This window comes from Cololabis saira, chromosome 22 (genome assembly GCF_033807715.1).
Source record: "Cololabis saira isolate AMF1-May2022 chromosome 22, fColSai1.1, whole genome shotgun sequence".
Taxonomy (NCBI): Eukaryota; Metazoa; Chordata; class Actinopteri; order Beloniformes; family Belonidae; genus Cololabis; species Cololabis saira.
The window spans coordinates 2,619,905-2,641,542 of NC_084608.1; the positions used below are offsets into that span (position 1 = coordinate 2,619,905).

The following is a 21,638-nucleotide window of genomic DNA, read 5'->3' on the forward strand; positions in this document are numbered from 1 at the left end:
GCACTAATGGCCACCGGAGGACTCTAAACCAAATCCAATGACACCACCCACGACTCTTTATGTCAAACCATTCAAAAGTTACGGCAGAAAATAGGAACTATCAAATATCGACCAATCAGAAGAAGGGGCGGGGCTAATTCATGCCAATGAAGGTCAAGTACTCAATACCGAGTCAGATGACACCACCCACAAGTCTTTATGTCAAACCATTCAAAAGTTATGGCAGAAAGTAGGAACTATCAAATATGGACCAACCAGATGAGGGGGGGGGGGGTGGGGGGGGGCGCGCTTTTTGGCGTCTATCGTTGCCACAGTAACGCTTTTGACTGAGAAAAGTAATGCCCATCGTCGCAAGATCTAGACACACATTTTGATGTATAACATACCTGGGTGCACGTTACAGTTCGGGCCGCAATAACAGCCAAATAAATTGCATAAATTGCACCAAAATTACACGATTAATTCAAAATGGCCAACTTCATGTTCGTTTCGGCCATGGCGCCAAGAGACTTTTCTTTAAGTTGCGACATGATACAGGTGTGTACCGATTTTCGTGCATGTACGTCAAACCGTATTGTGGGGCTTGAGGCACAAAGTTTTCTAGGGGGCGCTGTTGAGCCATTTTGCCACGCCCATTAATGCAAACCATTAATATCCCATTTTTCGCCAAGCCTGGCTTGCATGCAAAAGTTGGTGACTTTTGGGGCACGTTTAGGGGGAAAAAAGGCCCTCATTTCGTCGGAAAAATAAAAATGAGAAAAATAAAAAAAATAAAAAAATTCTACAGATACAATAGGGCCTTCGCACTGTCAGTGCTCGGGCCCTAATTAAAGCTCCAAGCAGCGATGAATGGGCCCTCACACCCTTGTGCACGTTCAGGCTGCAGTGGAAGTGCTTGTATGACTTGCATGTAGTTTATTCAGGCCTGGACATTTAGTGGATGACACCACCCACGACTCTCTATATCAAACCATGCAAAAGTTATGGCAGAAAGTAGGAACTATCAGATATCGACCAATCAGATGAAGGGGCGGGGCTAATTTGCAGCAATTATGTTCAAGGACTAAAAACCGAGTCCGATGACACCACCCACAAGTCTTTATGTCAAACCATTCAAAAGTTATTGCAGAAAATCGGAACTATCACATATCGACCAATCAGAAGAAGGGGCGGGGCTACTTTGCACCAATTAAGGTGAATGAGTCTAAACCGAGTCCGATGATACTATCCACGACTCTGTATGTCATACCATTTAAAAGTTATGGCAGAAAATAGGATCTATCAAATATGGACCAATCAGAAGAAGGGGCGGGGCTAATTCATGCCAATGAAGGTCAAGTACTCAAAACCAAGTCCGATGACACCACCCACGACTCTATGTCAAACCATTCAAAAGTTATGGCAGAAAATAGGGACCATCAAATATCGACCAATCAGATGAAGGGGGGGCACGCTTTTTGGCATCTATCGTCGCCACGGTAACGCTTTTGACTGAGAAAAGTGATGCCCATCGTCGCAGGATCTAGACGCACATTTTGATGTATAACACACCTGGGTGCACGTTACGGTTCGGGCGAAGAAGCGGCCGAAGAAATGGCATAAATTGCGCCCAAATGACACGATTGATTCAAAATGTCCGACTTCCTGTTCGGCTTCGGCCATGGCACCAAGAGACTTTTCTTTAAGTTGCGACATGATACAGGTGTTTACCGATTTTCGTGCTTGTAAATCATACCGTATTGAGGGGCTTGAGGCACAAAGTTTTCTAGAGGGCGCTGTTGAGCCATTTTGCCACGCCCATTTATGCAAACCATTAAATATCAAATTTGTCGCCAGGCCTGGCTTGCGTGCAAAATTTGGTGACTTTTAGGGCACGTTTAGGGTCAGTGTATCTTTTGGTCATTGGATTTTTCCGTCATGAGTGGGAATCAAAAAACAAAAAACGATTGGTTTATTTGATTTTCCTTTTAAAACAAAAAACAAATATTGAATTACACTGCATTTTTTCTTTTTTTGTGTTAATATGATTTAACAAAGATTCAAAATACGCTTTTATTTTCGTTTTCTATTTCATATAAGAAAAATGAAATCACTAGGCAACAGGAACGAAAAAACGAACCAAAAACAACCGTTTATTCATATTCGTGCACCGGAAGCTGGCATTTACAAAGCAAGCGCGCAAATGAGCTGTTCTTTACCAACCAAGAGCGCAGTTGAGGCAGTTATGCCGTCTTTCATTGATTAGAAAAAAAAAATCAGTGTTACAACTTTTCTTTTCACTACTATTAGGCTACGAACATGACATGTCCTTTTGACGAGGATCCAATCGATGCAGGTGGAGCATTAATCCACAGAGAATTTAATATAGTCTTATGTTGAGAGCTGATCATTAGACCACGCATAGGCCTAGATGTATTATCATATTTAGTAAAAATCTACTTTAAATTATGTCATTGATTACAATCACTTCTTGTGAGTAAATACTTTTGTTTTGACTTTTAAACGTCTGTAGGCTCTGCTAATTCTCTCTCTCTCTCTCTCTCTCTCTCTCTCTCTCTCTCTCTCTCTCTCTCCTCAGACGTCGTTGTGCATTTATAAAATTATTCATAGCTCAATATAGCCTATTATATTATCTTATAAGCTATTAGGGCGCCTGTATATTTCGTTGTCTGTGTTGTTTTTATCATATGTTTTTATTTTTATATAAAATTTATATTTTATATAAAAAAATCTGTTTTTGAAGTGCCTTGCAAACTTAGAAAAGTTCTATGACAATAGAGTTTATTATTTTCATTTTATCACCATCTTGTCATTTTGTGGGTAAAAAAGCCTAAGTTAATTTTATTTTACCTTTTGGTCTAATAGATGTATTATTATTGTTGTTGCTGTTGTTCTTTATTTTGTATGGATAGATATTTATCTCGATGTTTTTCCTGTGTGTGTTTCTTGTTTCCAGTGGTAATTGATGCGCGCTGCGTGATCGTTTACTATTTAGGCCACTAAGTGTCAGACCTGAGCCAGAATTTATGAATGAAGATTGAATGACACAATGAGTGACGTGTTTTTCCACCTACATGAACTGTCTGACAGTTAACCTGATGAAGGTCACAGCCTACCCAAACGTTGTAACAATTAAAGCACGACCTTCGGCATAATGGACTGTCGGCATATATTGTAGCCTATTCTAGTTTTTTTTTATTATTATTTTTCCGTGCTTTTCACGACCCTTCTCCCGGTAGAAACATGGAGGCTGCAGTGGAAATCATGAATGACCGTCTTGACATTGTTGTAGCTGCAAATGCATGTAGTTCAAATCCATCAGAAGAGTGAACTTTCACATGATATTGAGATGCTAACATGCAGCAGCCTGCGGTAAAGAACATTTTTCTATCTTTTAACAAGCTCTAGAACTGACGTCAGCCCATTATCCCCACAACAAATGACCACAGTCCTGTTGCTGCTTTGACCTGGTGTTTACTGTTGCTATGACAACTGTAGCTACATCTGGGGGCGTAATGTCAGTAAATACGAGTAAAATACATGCCTCGCGTATAGTGTGAATGCACCGCAGAAAACACAGGGGGGGGGGGGGGGATAGTAGCCTATAGTGGCTGGCTGGAGTGGGACGGGGTGGTACAGAACAACTTCCCCTGGAGAGAATTGTCACAGGAATGCCTGTCAAATATCCAGAACTAAGTTCACTCGGTTGTAAATGCCAGCTTCCGGTGCACGAATATGAATAAACGGTTGTTTTTGGTTCGTTTTTTAGTTCCTGTTGACTAGTGATTTCATTTTTCTTATATGAAATAGAAAACGAAAATAAAAGCGTATTTTGAATCTTTGTTAAATCATATTAATACAGAAAAAGAAAAAATGCAGTGTAATTCAATATTTGTTTTTTGTTTTAAAAGGAAAATCAAATAAACCAATCGTTTTATGTTTTTTGATTCCCACTCATGACGGAAAAATCCAATGACCAAAAGATACACTGACCGTTTAGGGGGGAAAAAAGGCCCTCATTTCGTCGGAAGAAAAATAAAAACGAGGAAAACGAGAATAAAAACATTTCCTACACATACAATAGGGCCTTGGCACTGTCATTGCTCAGGCCTAATTTAATTCAATTCAATATTATTTATATAGCGTCTATTATAACAGAAGTTGTCTGTAGGCGCCAGAGACAGCAGGAATGAAATGAAATTAATTTAATTAATTCAATTATGAGCCACAACCTGGCTCATAAGGGAGGACACTTATGAGCCTGAGGGAGGCCAATACAATACAAATGCCAATGCCAATGCGGAGAGAAGAAAAGAAATTAAAAAAAGAAAAGCAGCAGGAATCAAATTAAATTCATTTAATTAATTCAATTAAATTAATTAAATTGGTGTTCCCTCTCAGTACCAGAAATGCATGTATTTTAGGCAATCATAATTTTGGCTGGGATAGTTCCGGTGCATGGAAAATCTAATATAGAGAGTGGCCATACAACTTTTGCTCTCCTCTGAGCCAAATGACCAGAGACAGGTTTGAGGCCATTTTTTGGTCTCTTCATCTGTGCAGCATAAAAGAAGATGAAAAAAATTAAAGAAGAAGAGGAACAGCAGCCTATGACCGGCTCGTAAAGATAAAGCCACTTGATGCCTGCAATTCACTATACCAACCCGGGAGGGAAATTACAATTGATGAGAGGATGGTGGCGAGTAAAGAAATTGGTTTCAGGCAGTTTATGAATGACAAACCAACCAGGGGCCTCATTTATAAAGCTTGCTTGCGCACAAAACAGGGCTTGAAAGATGCGCAAGCCACCTTCTACGCAAAGGTTGGGATTTAAAAAGAAAAAACTAACCGAAAAATCTGCGTATCCCTACGCCAACCCTGACCCTCCCGTAGGAACATACTTAAGATATGGGGAACTGGCGACGCAGGCGGTGAGGTGGTGAAATGAAGCCAGATTCATGTCATACTCTTAATAATGTCATCACATATCAGACTTATAATATAATAGAGCTGATCGTGTCCCTCTGTGTGTGAAGCACAGCGTCAGTCAGGACGCTCAGCTGCTGCTGGAGCTGCAGCCGCGGTGAGTGGGCTTGCCACCCGTTGAAATATGGAATTGTTACGTAACTGGGAATTAAAAGTTACGCTCCGTATTGAACCAATACGGAACGCAGTTTATTCCGTATTTCACAATTGTCCCATGTACGTCTGTCACACACGCACACACTAGTTAAGCCTAATTATGCCTAAATTATGGTTCCACGTTAAATCGACGCAGAGCCTACGCCGTAGGGTTACGCCGTAGGTTACGCGGCGACGCGCCCTGTACGGTGCGCGGGCCGCGTAACCTACGCCGTATGCTCTGCGTCGATTTAACGCGGAACCATAAATCAGCCTTGAGCAGCACTGAGGGGAGAGGGGAGGGGAGGAGGGGGAGCGGGCTGCCGGGCCGTCTTCGCATCGTCTTCGCACGAGTATCATGATGATTTACATCAATTACAGGCTGAGCCTACCGTTAGTTCTTAAACTGTAAAAAGTGGGGGGGACAAAAACATGAGTTTGAAAAGTGGGGGGGACATGTCCCCCCTGTTCCCAGTGGAAATTGCGCCCTTGCGCCTCACGACGTTTTATTTTCACTCGCTTTATTTTATTCTATTTATATACTATTTATACTTTTACTGTGACCACCAAATAATGTGGTTTTCCTGTCCTCCACCTCATCCACAACATCTCGATCTCAGCCTCCGTGAAATTTAGTGGCACGGTCTCATTCATCCTGACGCCCAAACAGGTTGCAGGAAGCCGCTGTGCATGCTCAGCAGGCTCATTCATATGCAAATACTACTTTGCATTGCCCATTTATGGTAAAAAGTATTCAGGGTGAGAGCCTCAGTTACATCTCTGTAATGGACTTGATCCACTTCCACCTGTTTAGATAACTTTTATTCCAGCTCCACGCTTTTCCAGAATCTCTCTGCCCACAACACACTGGCTTGTGGCACCATAAGACAGACACACATTGGATTTCCCAAAACAACTGTAAATGATTTGCCAAGGAAAGCTGAGAGGGGAGACATGAGGTGGTTACGGAAAGACAACCTCCTCTTTGTCAAATGGAAAGACACTAAGGACGTAACTGTGTGCATCTCTTTCCACAAGGCCTTTACTGGACACACCACACAAAGGAGGGTGAAGGAGAATGGACAGTGGCAAGTCAATAAACATCCCTGATCCTGTGAGGGATTACAACATGTACATGGGTGGAGTGGACCTTTCCGATGCCCTCGTCCAGTACTCTTCCATACATGGGAAGTTGATGAAATGGTATAAGACATTTTTTTACCATTTTATTGACATCGCCTTTGTAAATTCATTAATTCTCCTCAAGCAGCTGGCCATCGGTAACCCTGGATTCACACTGAAAGTTTCAAAAATCGCCTCACGCCTGCATCGCGCTGCTCGGTAGATTCACACTGAAAGTCTGTCTGACGCCTGCAGTGGGCGGGGCCTGCAGTGGGCGGGGCTTGCGCTGCAGAACTGGAGGGTATATATATATAGGCTACCAATATCTATATATAGCTGCACATCTTCAGTTTCCTATTTCACCATGGATCACACTTTGGGAAGCCTTCTTTATATTTTAGCGTTATTTCCACATAGATAAGAGTGAGTTTGATGCTCTTTCACAAGTTTGGTCCTGAATCAAGATTAACCATCATCGTTGGTCCCGGTGAAGCAGCAGTCTGTCTGAGTGAACACTGACACACCGGGTCGTAGCGGATTTGGTCATATTGTTTAAACTGTGTTTTGTGATTAATAAGCATGTTTTTTTTTTATTATTTTGCGTTGGATCAATGCAGCAAATAAAACCGTTCGGACCATCCAGCTCCTCAACCATCAGATACGTGTTTCACATGAGCAGAGTTCAGATAAAAACGGCAGTCAAATCAGCAAAAATGTCAGTTTCCTGGAGGAAATATATTAATTCCTGATAAAATAACTTTGTTAGTTCAAAGCTCTGCTCATATATAAGCATGTGAATGAGTGTACGTTTGTGTGTACAAAAAAGTACAAGAAAGTACAATCGGCGTTGAGGCTTTTTGCTTCGGGAATCCCGGTCTGTGATTGGACGCTGCCTCCAATAAAGTTGCATAAAGTTGAGATTTTTCAACTTCAAATTGCGCTCTGGACGTTCTGAACATTCATAATTTTTAGATACATTAGAAATGTATGCTGTCGGGTCTTAGCTATGCAACAAGACCAAGATTGTGCATATTGTTCTTATAATTGTGGAGATATTGTTGATTTAATTTGGATAGGTCTGTTTAGGTGAAATTCACCTCCAAAATCCTTAACAGGTTAATATCCTTGGACAAAGTATTATACTCAGCTTTAATTAAGCACTAGACACTATTCGTAATACAACAACCCCCATATGAACGAGAGACTAGCTCATGAAAGGACTCATGTCGATTCATTCACTTTGGATTAAACAAAGTTACAGGTCTCTTAAAGTCAGAAATCTTGCTTGTTCATAGGTGACCAAATACTTATTTTACCCAGGAATTTACCAATTCATTCAGTAAAAATCCTACAATGTGATTTCCTGGATTCTTTCCCCCCATTCTGTCTCTCATAATTGAAGTGTAGCTATGATGAAAATGACAGGCCTCTCATCTCTTTAAGTGGGAGAACTTGCACCATTGGTGGCTGACTAAATACTTTTTTGCCCCACAGTAGATGAGGATGGGGTTGTTGCTGTGGCGATGCCCGGAGGGAGCAGCCGAAAGGAAAAGTTCTGATTCGCCCCGTTCATGACCCATAAGTGTTTTGTCTTCTCTCACTTTTTAAATTTTTCTGCAGTGTGCAACATTTCTTTTTCTTTTGTCCACTCCTGCCCTCGAGTGTTCAGTGTTTGAATCCTCAGCGTCGTACAGGATTTCGTCTGTGTATTTTGTGAATGATGCGATCGTAGATCTTCAGCTCCTGCAGCAGTTTGCGGATGAGTGTGGTGGCAGGGATAAAGATCTGCACCTTGAAAAGATTGGAATGGTGGAGGAGCTGGAGGAGCTGGGGGAGCTGGAGGAGCTGGAGGAGATGGAGGAGCTAGAGGAGCTGGAGGAGCTGGGGGATCTGGAGGAGCTGGGGGAGCTGGAGGTGCTGGAGGAGCTGGGGGAGCTGGAGGAGCTGGAGGAGATGGAGGAGCTAGAGGAGCTGGAGGAGCTGGGGGATCTGGAGGAGCTGGAGGAACTGGAGGAGCTGGAGGAGCTGGAGGAGCTTGGGGGGGTTGGAGGAGCTTGGTAAGCTGGGGGAATTGGATGAGTTGGATGAGCTGGGGGAGCTGGAGGTGCTGGGGGAATTGGAGGAGCTGGGGGAGCTGGAGGAGTTGGAAGAGCTGGAGGAGCTGGGGTAACTGGGGGAGCTGGGGGAGCTGGAGGTGCTGGGGGAATTGGAGGAGCTGGAGGAGCTGGGGGAGCTGGAAGAGCTGGAGGAGCTGGGGGAACTGGGGGAGCTGGAGGAGCTGGAGGAGCTGGGGGAATTGGAGGAGTTGGGGGAGCTGGGGGAGCTGGAGGAGCTGGGGGAGCTGGAGGAGTTGGACGAACTGGGGGAATTGGAGGAGCTGGAGGAGCTGGAGGAGCTGGGGGAGCTGGAGGTGCTGGGGGAATTGGAGGAGCTGGAGGAGCTGGGGGATCTGGAGGAGCTGGGGGAGCTGGAGGAGCTGGAGGAGCTTGGGGGGGTTGGAGGAGCTTGGTAAGCTGGAGGAGTTGGGGGAGCTGGGGGAGCTGGAGGAGCTGGGCGAGTTGGGGGAGCTGGAGGAGCGAGGGGAGCTGGAGGAGCTGGGCGAGTTGGAGGAGCTGGGGGAACTGGGGGAATTGGAGGAGCTGGGGGAGCTGGAGGAGCTGGAGGAGCTGGAGGAGTTGGACGAACTGGGGGAATTGGAGGAGCTGGGGGAATTGGAGGAGCTGGGGGAGTTGGAGGAGCTGGAGGAGCTGGAGGAGCTGGGGGAGTTGGACGAACTGGGGGAATTGGAGGAGCTGGGGGAGCTGGGGGAACTGGTGGAGCTGGAGGAGTTGGAGGAAATGGGGGAACTGGGATTCCTGTTCGAGGTGATGTATGAAAGTATTTGCACGATTTGGAAATTGTTTATTTTTAATTTTTTTTAACCTTAATCATCTTCATTTCACTCCTTACTTAATGTATCACTGATCTGTTTAACATGGTCCCAAGTTCTTCCAAAACTAATCCCGATACGAATTCCACCTCTGTGATGCGTCTGAGCCAGAGCTGTAATAACGTTGTTATGAGTGTCCTTTTTGGTACGTAGTTCCCTTCTGTAGTGCCTGGTAGGTGTTTTCTATCCCCCTTGACCGTGTGTTTCCGTCAGCTACTGAATGATGATCTGTGCTTCCCAACCTTCTGAGGTAGGTGGGAGGTGTTCAGCACAGTACAGCACAAAATTAACAAATGCCATGCACGAACCAACTGTTCTCTCATTGGTCAGAAATGAACGTGGAAGGAGTTTCCTCTTCCGTACCCTGGGAAAAACAACTATGGAGCATCGTGTGGATAGTTTGTTTCTGTGTGTTTCTGTGTGCTGTGTGGATTCTGTTCTCACTGCAAACGAACCGCTCCACGTGTGGAATGGAATCAAGCCGAGACCACCTCTCCTAGGAGATCTCGGCTCGCTTGTTTTGTCCCGCATGCAAGTGCGATTGCTGTGTTCACATATACCAAACGAACCGATTTTTAGGGGGAAACGCTCCCTGTTTCGGAACAACTGCTCCAAACAGGACCTTATATTAATTCATATTCCTCAAATGGTTTAATAGTATTATGCACTGTAGTCGAAAAATGCACACACACCTTCAGTGAGAGATTTCATTGATGAAGACGCAGCCTTTACTTCTTATGTACCAAAATATTACGCTCACCTGTTGCCGTCATCTGTTTGAAATAACATCTTTGTCCCTTTACTTTTATATTAGCACTAAATGGCCCAGGAACCAGCCTTTTTTGTAATTTTTTGAGCCTGAAATTCAAAATATTAACAAATTAAATGCAGCTATGGAGGCAAACCATCTGCAAACAGTAGAGGTCAAAGTTTGTTTGAATCACTGCACATGTGTTTTTGTTTTTTAACTTCCACATCATTCCACCTTTCTTGAGTTGGGGTTGTGATGTCACATTGGGCCTGCAGTCCCGGAGATAGAGAAGAGAGTCCTGCTTTGATCATTAGGAGCTCTTTGAAGCGCTTCAGATGGTGCAGGTGTTCATCTCCACCAACTCAGAATCAAGTGGAACTCCCTCAGCCGTGCACGTAGTACACTTGTTTATCTTTGAGCCTGTAAAAATGTTTCCACTCTGCCAACAGTTTTCATTCTTGGTTTGCAAACGCTTGGGCTTTTAGCAGCTTTAAAGTTAAACGGTGCAGAGAAACCATGGGGCTTCTCCCCCCGGAGCATCCAGCTTTAGTGGAGGCTGCATTTTTCTCTTCCCCAGGAGGAAATGAATTCCTGCTGCTTCTTCCCCCATTGCAGTGGTTGGGCCGACCCTTAACACCCATCCTGTGATGCTCAGTGTCTTTAATCCCTTTATGAAAATATGTGTTTAACGAGGAGAAGTTTGTGTTGTTGTAAATGTCAGCAGAAATGCTGCATGGTGCTGCAAAGCCTGCATGGAAGGTGCAAACCCACGTTTCACTTGAACCGGAGCGCACCTGCTGGTGGAGAACTGCATGAACACAAGGCTCAGGGAGGTTTGTTGGCTGTCCTTTAACCTGCTTAATCACCATGGTAACCTTAAAACCTGCTCCGAGGAAATTTGTGTCTAGAGTTTCAGATTTAATTGTCTGTAAAAATCATGCACTGTGGTTTTATCTGAGATCCGGTCCAGATGGAGCCGCCCGTAAACGTCATCATGCAGAAACTCTGGACATTGATGTCTCACGCTGGAGCCGACCCGGAAGATTGTGGTGGATGTTGAGGATCGCCAGGTTGTGGCGTGACTGACTCAGCCAGGAGCATTCTTTCATTTATCTCCAGCCACTGATGCTTTTAATCCCTGCATATGTTCAGTCAGCTATGTCTACTTAGAACCCTAAACATTCAAACATGGGGAGTTACGGAAGGGTTACGGAAGAGTATTAGGGCCAGGCAGGAGAAAAAATATTTGGGAGGGCAAGATTTTTTTTTATTGTGCACTTCAAGAAAAAAGTCGAAATGTCGAGATTAATGTTGAAATATTATTTCGAGAAAAAAGTCGAAATATCGAGAAAAAAGTCGAAATGTCGAGATTATTGTTGAAATACAATTTCGAGAAAAAACTAGAAATTTCGTGAATAAAGTAGAAAATGTTGTGAATAAAATCGAAATTTCGTGAATGAAGGTCGAAATTTTGTGAATAAAGTCGAAATCTCCTTAACCTGAGGAGTAACAACAAAATAACAACAAAAACAGACGTTTGTAGTGATTCTCATTGCTGTATACCATTTCATGGAGCCAAGATTTCAGATACTGATGACGGGTTTTGTGTTTTGAAAGGCTGTTTTAAATTTGCCAAACTTCCTCTGGGACCATAAGTTGGAACCATGTACCTGCAGACCGGCCCACCTGATGACCTCAGTGAAGCCTTTACCCCTACCCACTCAATGCCAAGTTCTGATTTTCTTAGGGATTGTACTATCTAGTCCTATAAACTCAACCAATCTGTAAAAATCATGCACTGTGGTTTTATCTGAGATCCGGTCCAGATGGAGCCGCCCGTAAACGTCATCATGCAGAAGTTCCGAACATTCATGTCTCACGCTGGAGCCGACCCGGAAGATGGCGGTGGATGTTGAGGGTTGCCAGGTTGTGGCGTGACTGAGCCCGGAGCATTCTTTCATTTATCTCCGGTCACTGATGTTCAGCGCTACCGACTTCCCCGGAAAATAAGCAACGACACATGTGTCTTGTGTACATCCTTTAAACTTTAATGGTGAAACTGAAAACAAAACAAGATGATACTGTAAAATAAATTAGATTAGAAAATGCCACAAGCACATTTATTTTGTACAACAAAGCAAAGCATCATACTGGAAGCTTCATCTCCATATATACAGAATAAAAAATAGATTTTTTATTCTTTGTCCACTTTGTTCAGTGTTTTTATTCTCACTCATATTATGTATGTCCTAATAAAAACGACAAATGTGAACAAATACAACCACTTCATTTATTTTTGAGGCTAAGTTTGTTGGCACTGTCTGTGTACGCGCTGTTTTCTCCCAAAATGAGGAACTGTGTCCCTTTTGTTATTATAGAGATCAAATTAAAATGTAAAGCATCTTGTGTAGTGGAGTCCTGGGTGTGCTGTTAGGTGGGAGACATTTAAACCTTCACAAGAAAAAACTGCAGAGCATGAATCACGCGCTGATCTTTCTGAGAGCAGGTGAAATGTTTCAGACATTTGTACTAGCAGTTACAGTTTACAGATGATCTTTTCTCTTTATCAGGCAGTAGGTGGATTGTTTTTTCGACCCCTCGGGTTCACTGAGCTCCAGAAAAGCACAAACATGACTCTTTGGCGTTCTAAAAGCGAGCTAAAACTGCATGTTTTCACGTGAAGGCTGCAACCGAACCAACATTAACAGCATCTTCATACTTCAGACCACATATCCTGCTTGTTGGAAGACGTGAAAACGCCTTTAATGATGGGTTAGTCACATGAAAAGACCCCTCGCACATATTCAACATGTACTTTAGTTTCTGTGAGACTCAAATTAACAATTCTGGGGGTCACGTGGGGGCTTTCTTTTTCTGCCGCAAAAAAAACTTCTTTTTTCACCATTAACTTTTTTAATTTGAGGTCCATCAACTTCAAAGTTAAACAATTTTTCCAGTTTGCTGTTAATTGGCAATATTGACAAAAGTTGGAACGCTGGCAAGTGAAAATGAAACCAGGTTTATTGCAACAAATATGCTGAATACAGCTCTGGCCTCGGGGAAGGACGTGAGCTCTGGTTGGACTTGCTGGTGGTCGTTTAGATTAGCCTTGGGTTGATCATCCATGCTAACGGCTAACAATCATTTACAAACTTGACACTCTTCATCTGTATTTCATGAAGGAGCCACATTTTCCTTTTTTAGGGTTCAATGAAACATTTAAGTGAGCGTTGTCGCCATAGACATATATACGTAGACGCCTCATAGACTGACGCTGCCTATTGGAGATGACGTTCAGCACGGCCGCCATCTTGGATGGGTCTCCATTGCGCCCCCAGTGCATTTATTTCTACTGAGGAAGGTTTTATCCCCGACTACAATCATCCATAACTCCCCGAATTTTTACCCGATTTTCACACGGTTTGATTTGTTACAAACAGCAGAGATTTAGTTATGATACAGGACGCTGTCACACGCTGAAAGACTTTGTATTATGCTCTTTAACAAATACATATGGTATGGCATATTGATAAATATATAAATTAATTAATTTTATATTTTAATAAAGAAACAAGTTTGATTGTTCAGTTGAATTTATTTGAAGGGGAGAGGGGTATGTTGTTGTATTTATTTATTTATATATTTTTTTTTCTTACTTTCTTATTAATATTATTTATTTATTTTTATTTAATTATTGTTTTGAAAAGTTAAAAAAAGGGGAAAATATTGATATTTCTATTGTTATTGTAAATCTTTTTTTTTCTCTTATTGCCCTCAATAAATATATCTATAAAAATAAATCCAGGTCTTTCCAGAGTCTTCTAATACCCTGTTAGGCTTGAACTGGGGCTGGGGAGATAAAACCCTTGAAAAGAACTGTTTTGCAGCTTCTTGCGTGTGCTGGCTGTAACTGTAACTCTGTAACTGTAACTGTAACTGTAACTCTGTAACTGTAACTCTGTAACTGTAACTCTGTAACTCCAGTGTAGTTAATTCTGCCTGGAGTGAGGAGACCCATCCAAGATGGCGGCCACGCTGGATTACGTTCCAGCATGTCATGAGGCGTCTATGTATATATGTCTATGGTTGTCGCTGGGTGCCTTGGAGGCGGAGCCTGATGAGACTACTGGAGCTGACCAATCAGAGCACGCCGTCACAACTTCCCTTCCCCCGGACACATACGCTGCAACAGCTCCACAGTTCCTGAACTTTCTGGCCATTTCATGGAAGCTTTGAGAGGGTCACTGTGACGTTGTAAGGCTTGAATGTGATGATCGTTTGACGATCAACAGGTGGCAGACAGGTGCGTCTATTTTAATATCCATCCATCCATCCGTCCATCCATCCTTCCATCCATCCTTCCATCCATCCATTATCTATTCCCGCTTTATCCTTTGAAGAGTCACAGGGGTCGGCTGGAGCCTATCCCGGCTCTTAAAGGGTAGGGCAATTTACAGGCAATTTAGAATCATCAGTTAACCTACTATGCATGTTTTTGGACTGTGGGAGGAAACCGGAGTAACCGGAGGAAACCCATGCAAGCACGGGGAGAACATGCAAACTCCACACAGAAAGACCCCCGCCTGGCCAGGGAGTCGAACCGGGGACCTTCTTGCTGTGAGGCAACAGTGCTAACCACCAAGCCACCGAGCTACCCTACTTTAATATATATACCGAAATAGCAGTTTTCATCATTAATGAACCTTATACACATGTTTAGTATTACTTCAGATTAGAATTGTATGGAGAATGTGGTAAATGCTTTTAATCCCTGCATATGTTCAGTCAGCCATGTCCAGCTTTAGAACCCTAAACATTCAAACATGGGGAGAATCTTCAAGGGCTGTGTAGCCTGAGAGCTACGGAGAAAAACAAGATGGGATGCAGGATTGATGCTAGAATGTAATTTTTATTTATGTCTCTTGGGAGAAGAATTTAAAGAAGCATTGAAGTTCCAGTGAAATCAGATTTAAGGTTTACATGTCTTTCAAACATGTCAGAAGTCTGGAATAACAACAAAAACAGACGTTTGTAGGGATTCTCAATGCTGTAGGCTATTTGCCATTTCATGGAGCCAAGACTTCAGATACTGGTGACGGGTTTTGTGTTTTGAAAGGCTGTTTTAAATTTGCCAAACGTCCTCTGGGACCATAAGTTTGAAGCCTGCAGACCGGCCCACCTGGGACAGGTAGTTGACTCCGCCTATCAAAGGCAGCCGTGCTGTCCATCCAGTTTTGGACAATTTCGATTTGTTTGTTTGTTTTTCCTTTCTTTAAAATAAAGATAAAACCCCAGACAGGACACGTGGGAGAGGAGTGGCATTTTGTTGAACTCCTCTGGGATCAATGAAAAGAGACTCCAGTCAGCCGTCGTCTGTCTAATCTGAACACGAGTGTTGCTATAGTGCAAAATATTACAACGTTTGTAACGTTTGTTTTTTTTTAAAGACGCATTAACACAAAAATATTAACAACAATAACATTAATATTATTAATATACTTACTAACAATAACAATTATAAAATTAACATGGTTACCATGGCAACATAAAAGAAGTGTTTGGTTCCAGCAGCCAGGCCAACTTGTTTCTTTCAAGTATCTCTCAACACACGCGCACAAACACTCATGCAAATGTGCGGACGAAAACAAACACACACACTCCACACATGTACACTTCCAAAGAAATAATACGAAAGAGCTTTCCTCTTTTCTTCCTCTAACACTTTGAAAAAGTAAACCGTTGGAAAAAAAAAAACAAGTCAAAGTAAAATACAATAAGGTCGTAGTATGTGAAACAAGTTGCATAGTTTTGAGATTTTTTCTTTTTCGTAGTTTTTCAGGCACCTCGTCGCTTCAGGGTCTGACTGCCGGAGTCGGTGCGTGAACGTCTCAGCCACATAAATAAGCCTTGCTTCCTCTGTTTGTAACAAAAATATATTAGATATTCTTTTTTTTCTATCTTTTTCTTTTTTTTCTGAAAGTGCCATCAAGACTCTTTGAGTTCTGTTGAACAAATCTGGAGAGGGATTCCTTTCCCAGAGACTGATCCAGAGGGAGGCCTTGGATGAGAGGTGATGGATAAAACTGATCATGAAGTCAACGACTCATCCGTCCTCCACCTTGTCTTCCTCCAAGCCGGTCCCCTCCTATCTAGTCACTTCAGTCTGATATCTGGTTCTGGTTTGTGCTTACGAGCACCCACACTCCTCCACGATCATGTTCTGGATGTCCTTCTTAATGATCTTCTGCTCCTCGTTGTAGTAGAGCATGGACATGGCTCGTAGCCTGGTGGGCACGCAGCACGACCTCAGGTTCTGGAAGGGGCTGTAGCCCCTCATGCGATAGTGGCTGATGACGGTGGAGTGGAAGGACAGTGAGGACCCGGTGATGCTCGTCACGTGAGAGGGGCACTCCCCCTCACAGTAGTTGGCGTGGTAACCGGACGGTGCAATTATCCAGTCGTTCCAGCCAATGTCTTTGAAGTTGACGTAGAACTGTCGCTTGCAGCAGACGCGCACCTTCCCATCGCACTCTAGGCCTCGCTTCCTGCGCCGCCGCGAGTCGCTGCCGTCCCCCTGCCGGACCACGGCCATGAGGAAAGGCCGGTGGGACTGTTCGCGCTGGTTGTTGCGCTGTGGCGTCTCTGAGTTTCCTGAGACCAGGACGATTGTGGCGCCGGTGTCGCTGCAGAGCGGGCAGGAAACCCTGAGCCTCAGTGTCGTGCCCTCTGACTTCTCCAGCACCTCCTGCACCGCCGCCGACACGGGGAAGGTGTGCCAGCCGCTCCGACGAGTGTCCACAGTCTTCTCGGCCAGGAGGAGGTCGTCCTGCGGTGAAGAAGAGTGCCTGCTAAGGTGGAGGCGTTGCTGGAAGAGACGGATGTTGACTTTGGCTCGACTCCGGTTGGTCTTGGCCAATCGGAGGAAGAGCCAGACGTTAGCCTGCTCCACCAAAGACATATCACCTCCTTCTTTAGAGAGAACAAAGTTGATCATGCCCTGAGATTCACCTGAGAGAGACAGACAAAAGGATGCTGTTAGACCATGTCTAGTTGACAACCATATCACCTGCTGATAGACCCTCAACAACATGGGCCACGGTTACATGACGTTTTTTAATTCGGAATTCATTATTCCGAAATAAATAATTCAGAATTAAACTATTTTCCTTCCAGTTTACATGGAAATAGTAATTCTGAATTGAGGTTTACATGGAAAACATGTTTGATGGTCTTTCTCCAATTCCTCTCCAGGTCTGGGGGTTGGGAAGGTTCTGATTGGATAGGGGGGGGACCGGAAGTTAAACTACCGGAAGAAAAACTAACTTAGCCGCTACAACTTTGAAAAGATCACAATTTAGATGTTTCCTGTTTCCATGTGTTCTTTTAATGATTTCTATTTATTAAATAAATGGTCTCTGCTCTTGACCAGCGTTTACTGCTGCTGCATCTTGAAACTTTGTTTGGAAAACCAGCCCAGTGGAATATAAGATCATGGAGACAGACGGGGAGGGAACGAGCAGAAAGAAAGACCGGAATTAATTTAAAGAGGAATGAGTGAATACATGATCTGGAATTATTCTATTCAGATTTAAAATCAGAATAAACCAGCCACTTACTTTGGAATTAAGTTTAATTCAGAATGGCCATTTTCATTCAGAATTAGGTGTTTACATGGTAATTTTTACTCATTTTAAATCAGATTTAATTTTAATTCTGAATTAAAGGGGAATTAAACTTCCCTTGTAAACGCACTCATGGTGGACCTGAGACATGAGGCTTCTGTCAACGTGAGCAGTGCTAGAAAAACCTGAGCAGAGGACAAACTGACTTGTCGCGTTGGTTCCTAAAGAAGCTTCAACTTCAAGATCAGCAGATGTCTGTCACATAAGAGTTTAAATTTCTTCAATCACCAAGCTGTCTTCAACCACACGGACCAAAGGTCTCTAACCACGGGGTTTGAGCCTTGTTTGGATCAAAATAAAACTTCCATCAAGGCCAGAGGTCCTTCATCGTTCTTGCTTACAGTAATAAACGGGTTGCTAAGAGGAGGAAATACTGACTTTTTGTATCAAACAGTGGGATGTACAGAAGTCATTTTCTGTTAAAGTTACGTAAATGACAGTAAACCCAATGTTGCCATGACAACAGTACTGATGCCTGAAGGTGTCAGGCAACACAGTTCAGCATGCCAGGCTTCTTCTGCGGTGACATGCCACGCAAACAGGAGTTGAGTGTGTGTGTGTGTGTGTGTGTGTGTGTGTGTGTGTGTGTGTGTGTGTGTGTGTGTGTGTGTGTGTGTGTGTGTGTGTGTGTGTGTGTGTGTGTGTGTGTGTGTGTGTGCTGGAGCAAGTTCAGTCCGTCACAAACAAGCTCATCATGTGTCACCACATCTAAGCTACTGAGTCTTCACAACACAGCACACATTCATTATGTTACCATCACACACACACACACACACACACACACGCACGCTGCTGATTGGACCCTTCCTGCTGACTCGGCAGCAGCGGTTGGAGGTTTTAGAGTCAGGCAGCATTTAAAGCAGCTAATGGTTCCCACCAGGAGCCGTGTGTGCTGCCGTTCACAGTGGCAGAGAACTGCCGTGAAACCTCGTTCCTGCACCGCTCCACAGTGAGTTATGCTCAGAGCCGTAGCTCGGCGCTGCGCTGGGAGTTCCTGAGCTGGCGGCGCGTGCAGGATAAGCCTGAATCCAGCCTCTCAGGCAGCTCTTTGCCGCCATAAAGTAAATTCAGTGAGTCAGTTTGTAAGCAGATTGTGAGAAAGCAGCTAATGATTGATTTTTTCCAGCTGGGTTTTTTTTTTAACTATAAAATATCAGACCACCGAGGTTTCACGGAGCTGACAGTCCCTGAACAGCAGTCCAGAAAAGAATTTACAATCTCATGAAAGGAGGGAGGGAGAAAGTCCTCACACCGGCTGGGAGCTTTTGGTGGTTTCACTTAAATACATTTCTTAAATGATTGTTGAGGTAGAGCAGGCTTGCACGACACGTGTCTGCCAAGGCTGAAGAGCCCCCCTCGTGTCTGATTTCAGTCCACATCTGAAAAACAACAACAGCAACTGTTGCTTGTTAAAACTAAACTGAACAACAAAATGCATAGCAGAATACAGACACAGACTTACGAGCCTGATTTATAGAGAATTATGGATTTATATCTATCTTTGTATGGATATATACAGTGCATATACATAACTCTCCCCATTTGCCTCTTTTAAACATCTCAGCACCTTGTGCAACGTTATCTATCCGTCACTACCCCCAGTTCACAACCACAGGCGAGGGTGGCAGCGTAGAGTGACTGACTGGCACAGATCTCTCTCACCACAGCGGCTGGTGCGGTTCATCATAATCCACCTGTTGATCTACAGTTATCTACAGTGATCTACAGTCATGAGCAACAAGCTGAGATACTGGAAGGCCTCCACCTGAGGCAGTAACTCATAACTCCTTCCCGATGGGTAGTGAAACATCCCTCCATCCTCGGTTGGGCCTCAATGGTTGAACACATTTATTTTTTTTTTACGATTTTTGGCTCTAGTGGCCCTTATACAGGAAGGGGGTAGAGAGAAGGACTGGGGGTGATGTGCAGCAAAGAGGACTCGAACCTGCTACCGCTGCAGGACGACTGTATCTGGTCCAAAGTTTCATGGATTATTGCTTTGCAGATGATTCAACTCCCCAGGGGGCTTGGTGAAGTTCTGCTTCACATTCCTCCATCGAGGCAAAGCCAAGGTGGAAGAAAAACAAGCTTCAGCTTCAATGAAGACCAGGGCCACCAACCAGCAGCAAAACTCCAGCCAGAGTTTGTCTAATCAACAAATCTTTACCCGAGGTTAAGAACAACAGAAACCTCAAATTTAATCTCTGCTCCAAAGTTCTCAGAGAAAACCGCATTCGGGAATCTAACTTGAGTTAGAAAGATGAGCATAAGCAAGCTGCTGCAGAAGACTGGTAAATATCCCAGCATGCCTCATGCAGAGAAAACTGACTTACTGGTGATTATATTCAACTGTTCAGCATAAGAGTTGCACAATCGGCTTCTTTCCAAACTTCTAATTCAAGTTTCAGAGATATGGCGTGGTGTAAATCGGGACAGATCACATCTGGAGAGCAAAGTCACCATCTGTCTTCCTCTAATCTCAACACACGGCCCTGATCAATACCACTTCATCCCAGAGCTTTGATATCACGATGATTTTTACCTGAGTTTCTTCATACGCACAATATGAGAGGATGCGAGTCGTATCGGGGGGGGCGGGATGTGGCGGTTCTCGGGTCCACTGAATGCAAACATTCCAGATGTTCCATGTGAACACAGGGTCAACTGACGGATGCTGTTTTGTGCAATTCCTCATCGCCCTGTATCTCTTTGTATCTCTCTGTATCTCTCTGTATCTATCTGTATCTCTCTGTATCTCTTTGTATATCCCTGTATCGCCCTGTACCTCCCTGTATCTCTCTGTATCTCTGTATCTCTTTGTATCTGCCTGTATCTCTTTGTATCTCCCTGTATCTCTTTGTATCTCCCTGTATCTCTTTGTATCTCCCTGTATCTCTCTGTATCTCCTTGTATCTCTCTGTATCTCCTTGTATCTCTCTGTATCTCCCTGTATCTCCTTGTATCTCCCTGTATCTCTCTGTATCTCCTTGTATCTCTCTGTATCTCTCTGTATCTCCCTGTACCTCCCTGTATCTCTCTGTATCTCTCTGTATCTCCCTGTATCTCTCTGTATCTCCCTGTATCTCCCTGTATCTCTCTGTATCTCCTTGTACCTCCCTGTATCTCTCTGTATCTCTCTGTATCTCCCTGTATCTCTCTGTATCTCCCTGTACCTCCCTGTATCTCTCTGTATCTCCTTGTATCTCTCTGTATCTCCTTGTATCTCTCTGTATCTCTCTGTATCTCCCTGTATCTCTTTGTATCTCCCTGTATCTCTCTGTATCTCCCTGTATCTCTCTGTATCTCCCTGTACCTCCCTGTATCTCTCTGTATCTCCCTGTATCTCTTTGTATCTCCCTGTATCTCTTTGTATCTCCCTGTATCTCCTTGTATCTCTCTGTATCTCCTTGTATCTCTCTGTATCTCTCTGTATCTCCCTGTACCTCCCTGTATCTCTTTGTATCTCCCTGTATCTCTTTGTATCTCCCTGTATCTCCCTGTATCTCTCTGTATCTCCCTGTACCTCCCTGTATCTCTCTGTATCTCCCTGTATCTCTTTGTATCTCCCTGTATCTCCTTGTATCTCTCTGTATCTCCTTGTATCTCTCTGTATCTCTCTGTATCTCCTTGTATTAGTAACACTGCTGATCTGTTGCACTCAGCTTTAGATGAAGTTGCTCCTTTGAAAAGGAGGGTTTCTAGCCACAGGAGCTTAACTCCCTGGTACAATTCAGATATTCGCATGTTGAAACAAAGCGTGCGTAAAATGGAAAGGAAGTGGTACTCTTGTAGGTCTGTAGACTCTTATCGTGAATGGAAAGATATTCTAATAGTATATAAAAAAGCCATTCGCAAAGCAAGAACAGCTTATTATTCAACGTTGATAGAGGATAACAAAAGTAACCCACGTTTTCTGTTCAGCACTGTAGCCAGGCTGACAAAGAGTCACAGCTCTGTGGAGCCGTGTATTCCTGCAGCTCTCAGTAGTGAGGACTTTATGAGCTTCTTTAACAGTAAAATCACGAGAATTAGA

General features: G+C 43.7%; 1 protein-coding gene across 1 annotated transcript in view; it reads right to left on the reverse strand.

The window, feature by feature from the left end:
• Positions 1-13,667: 13,667 nt before the first annotated feature.
• The window catches only part of inhbaa (inhibin subunit beta Aa), a 35,208-nt gene continuing 27,237 nt past the window's right edge, over positions 13,668-21,638 (reverse strand). The window contains exon 2 of the mRNA XM_061713620.1: positions 13,668-16,931. Coding sequence (XP_061569604.1) covers positions 16,111-16,931 — 821 coding nt within the window. The 3' untranslated portion in view covers positions 13,668-16,110. The remainder of the gene's footprint in view (positions 16,932-21,638) is intronic.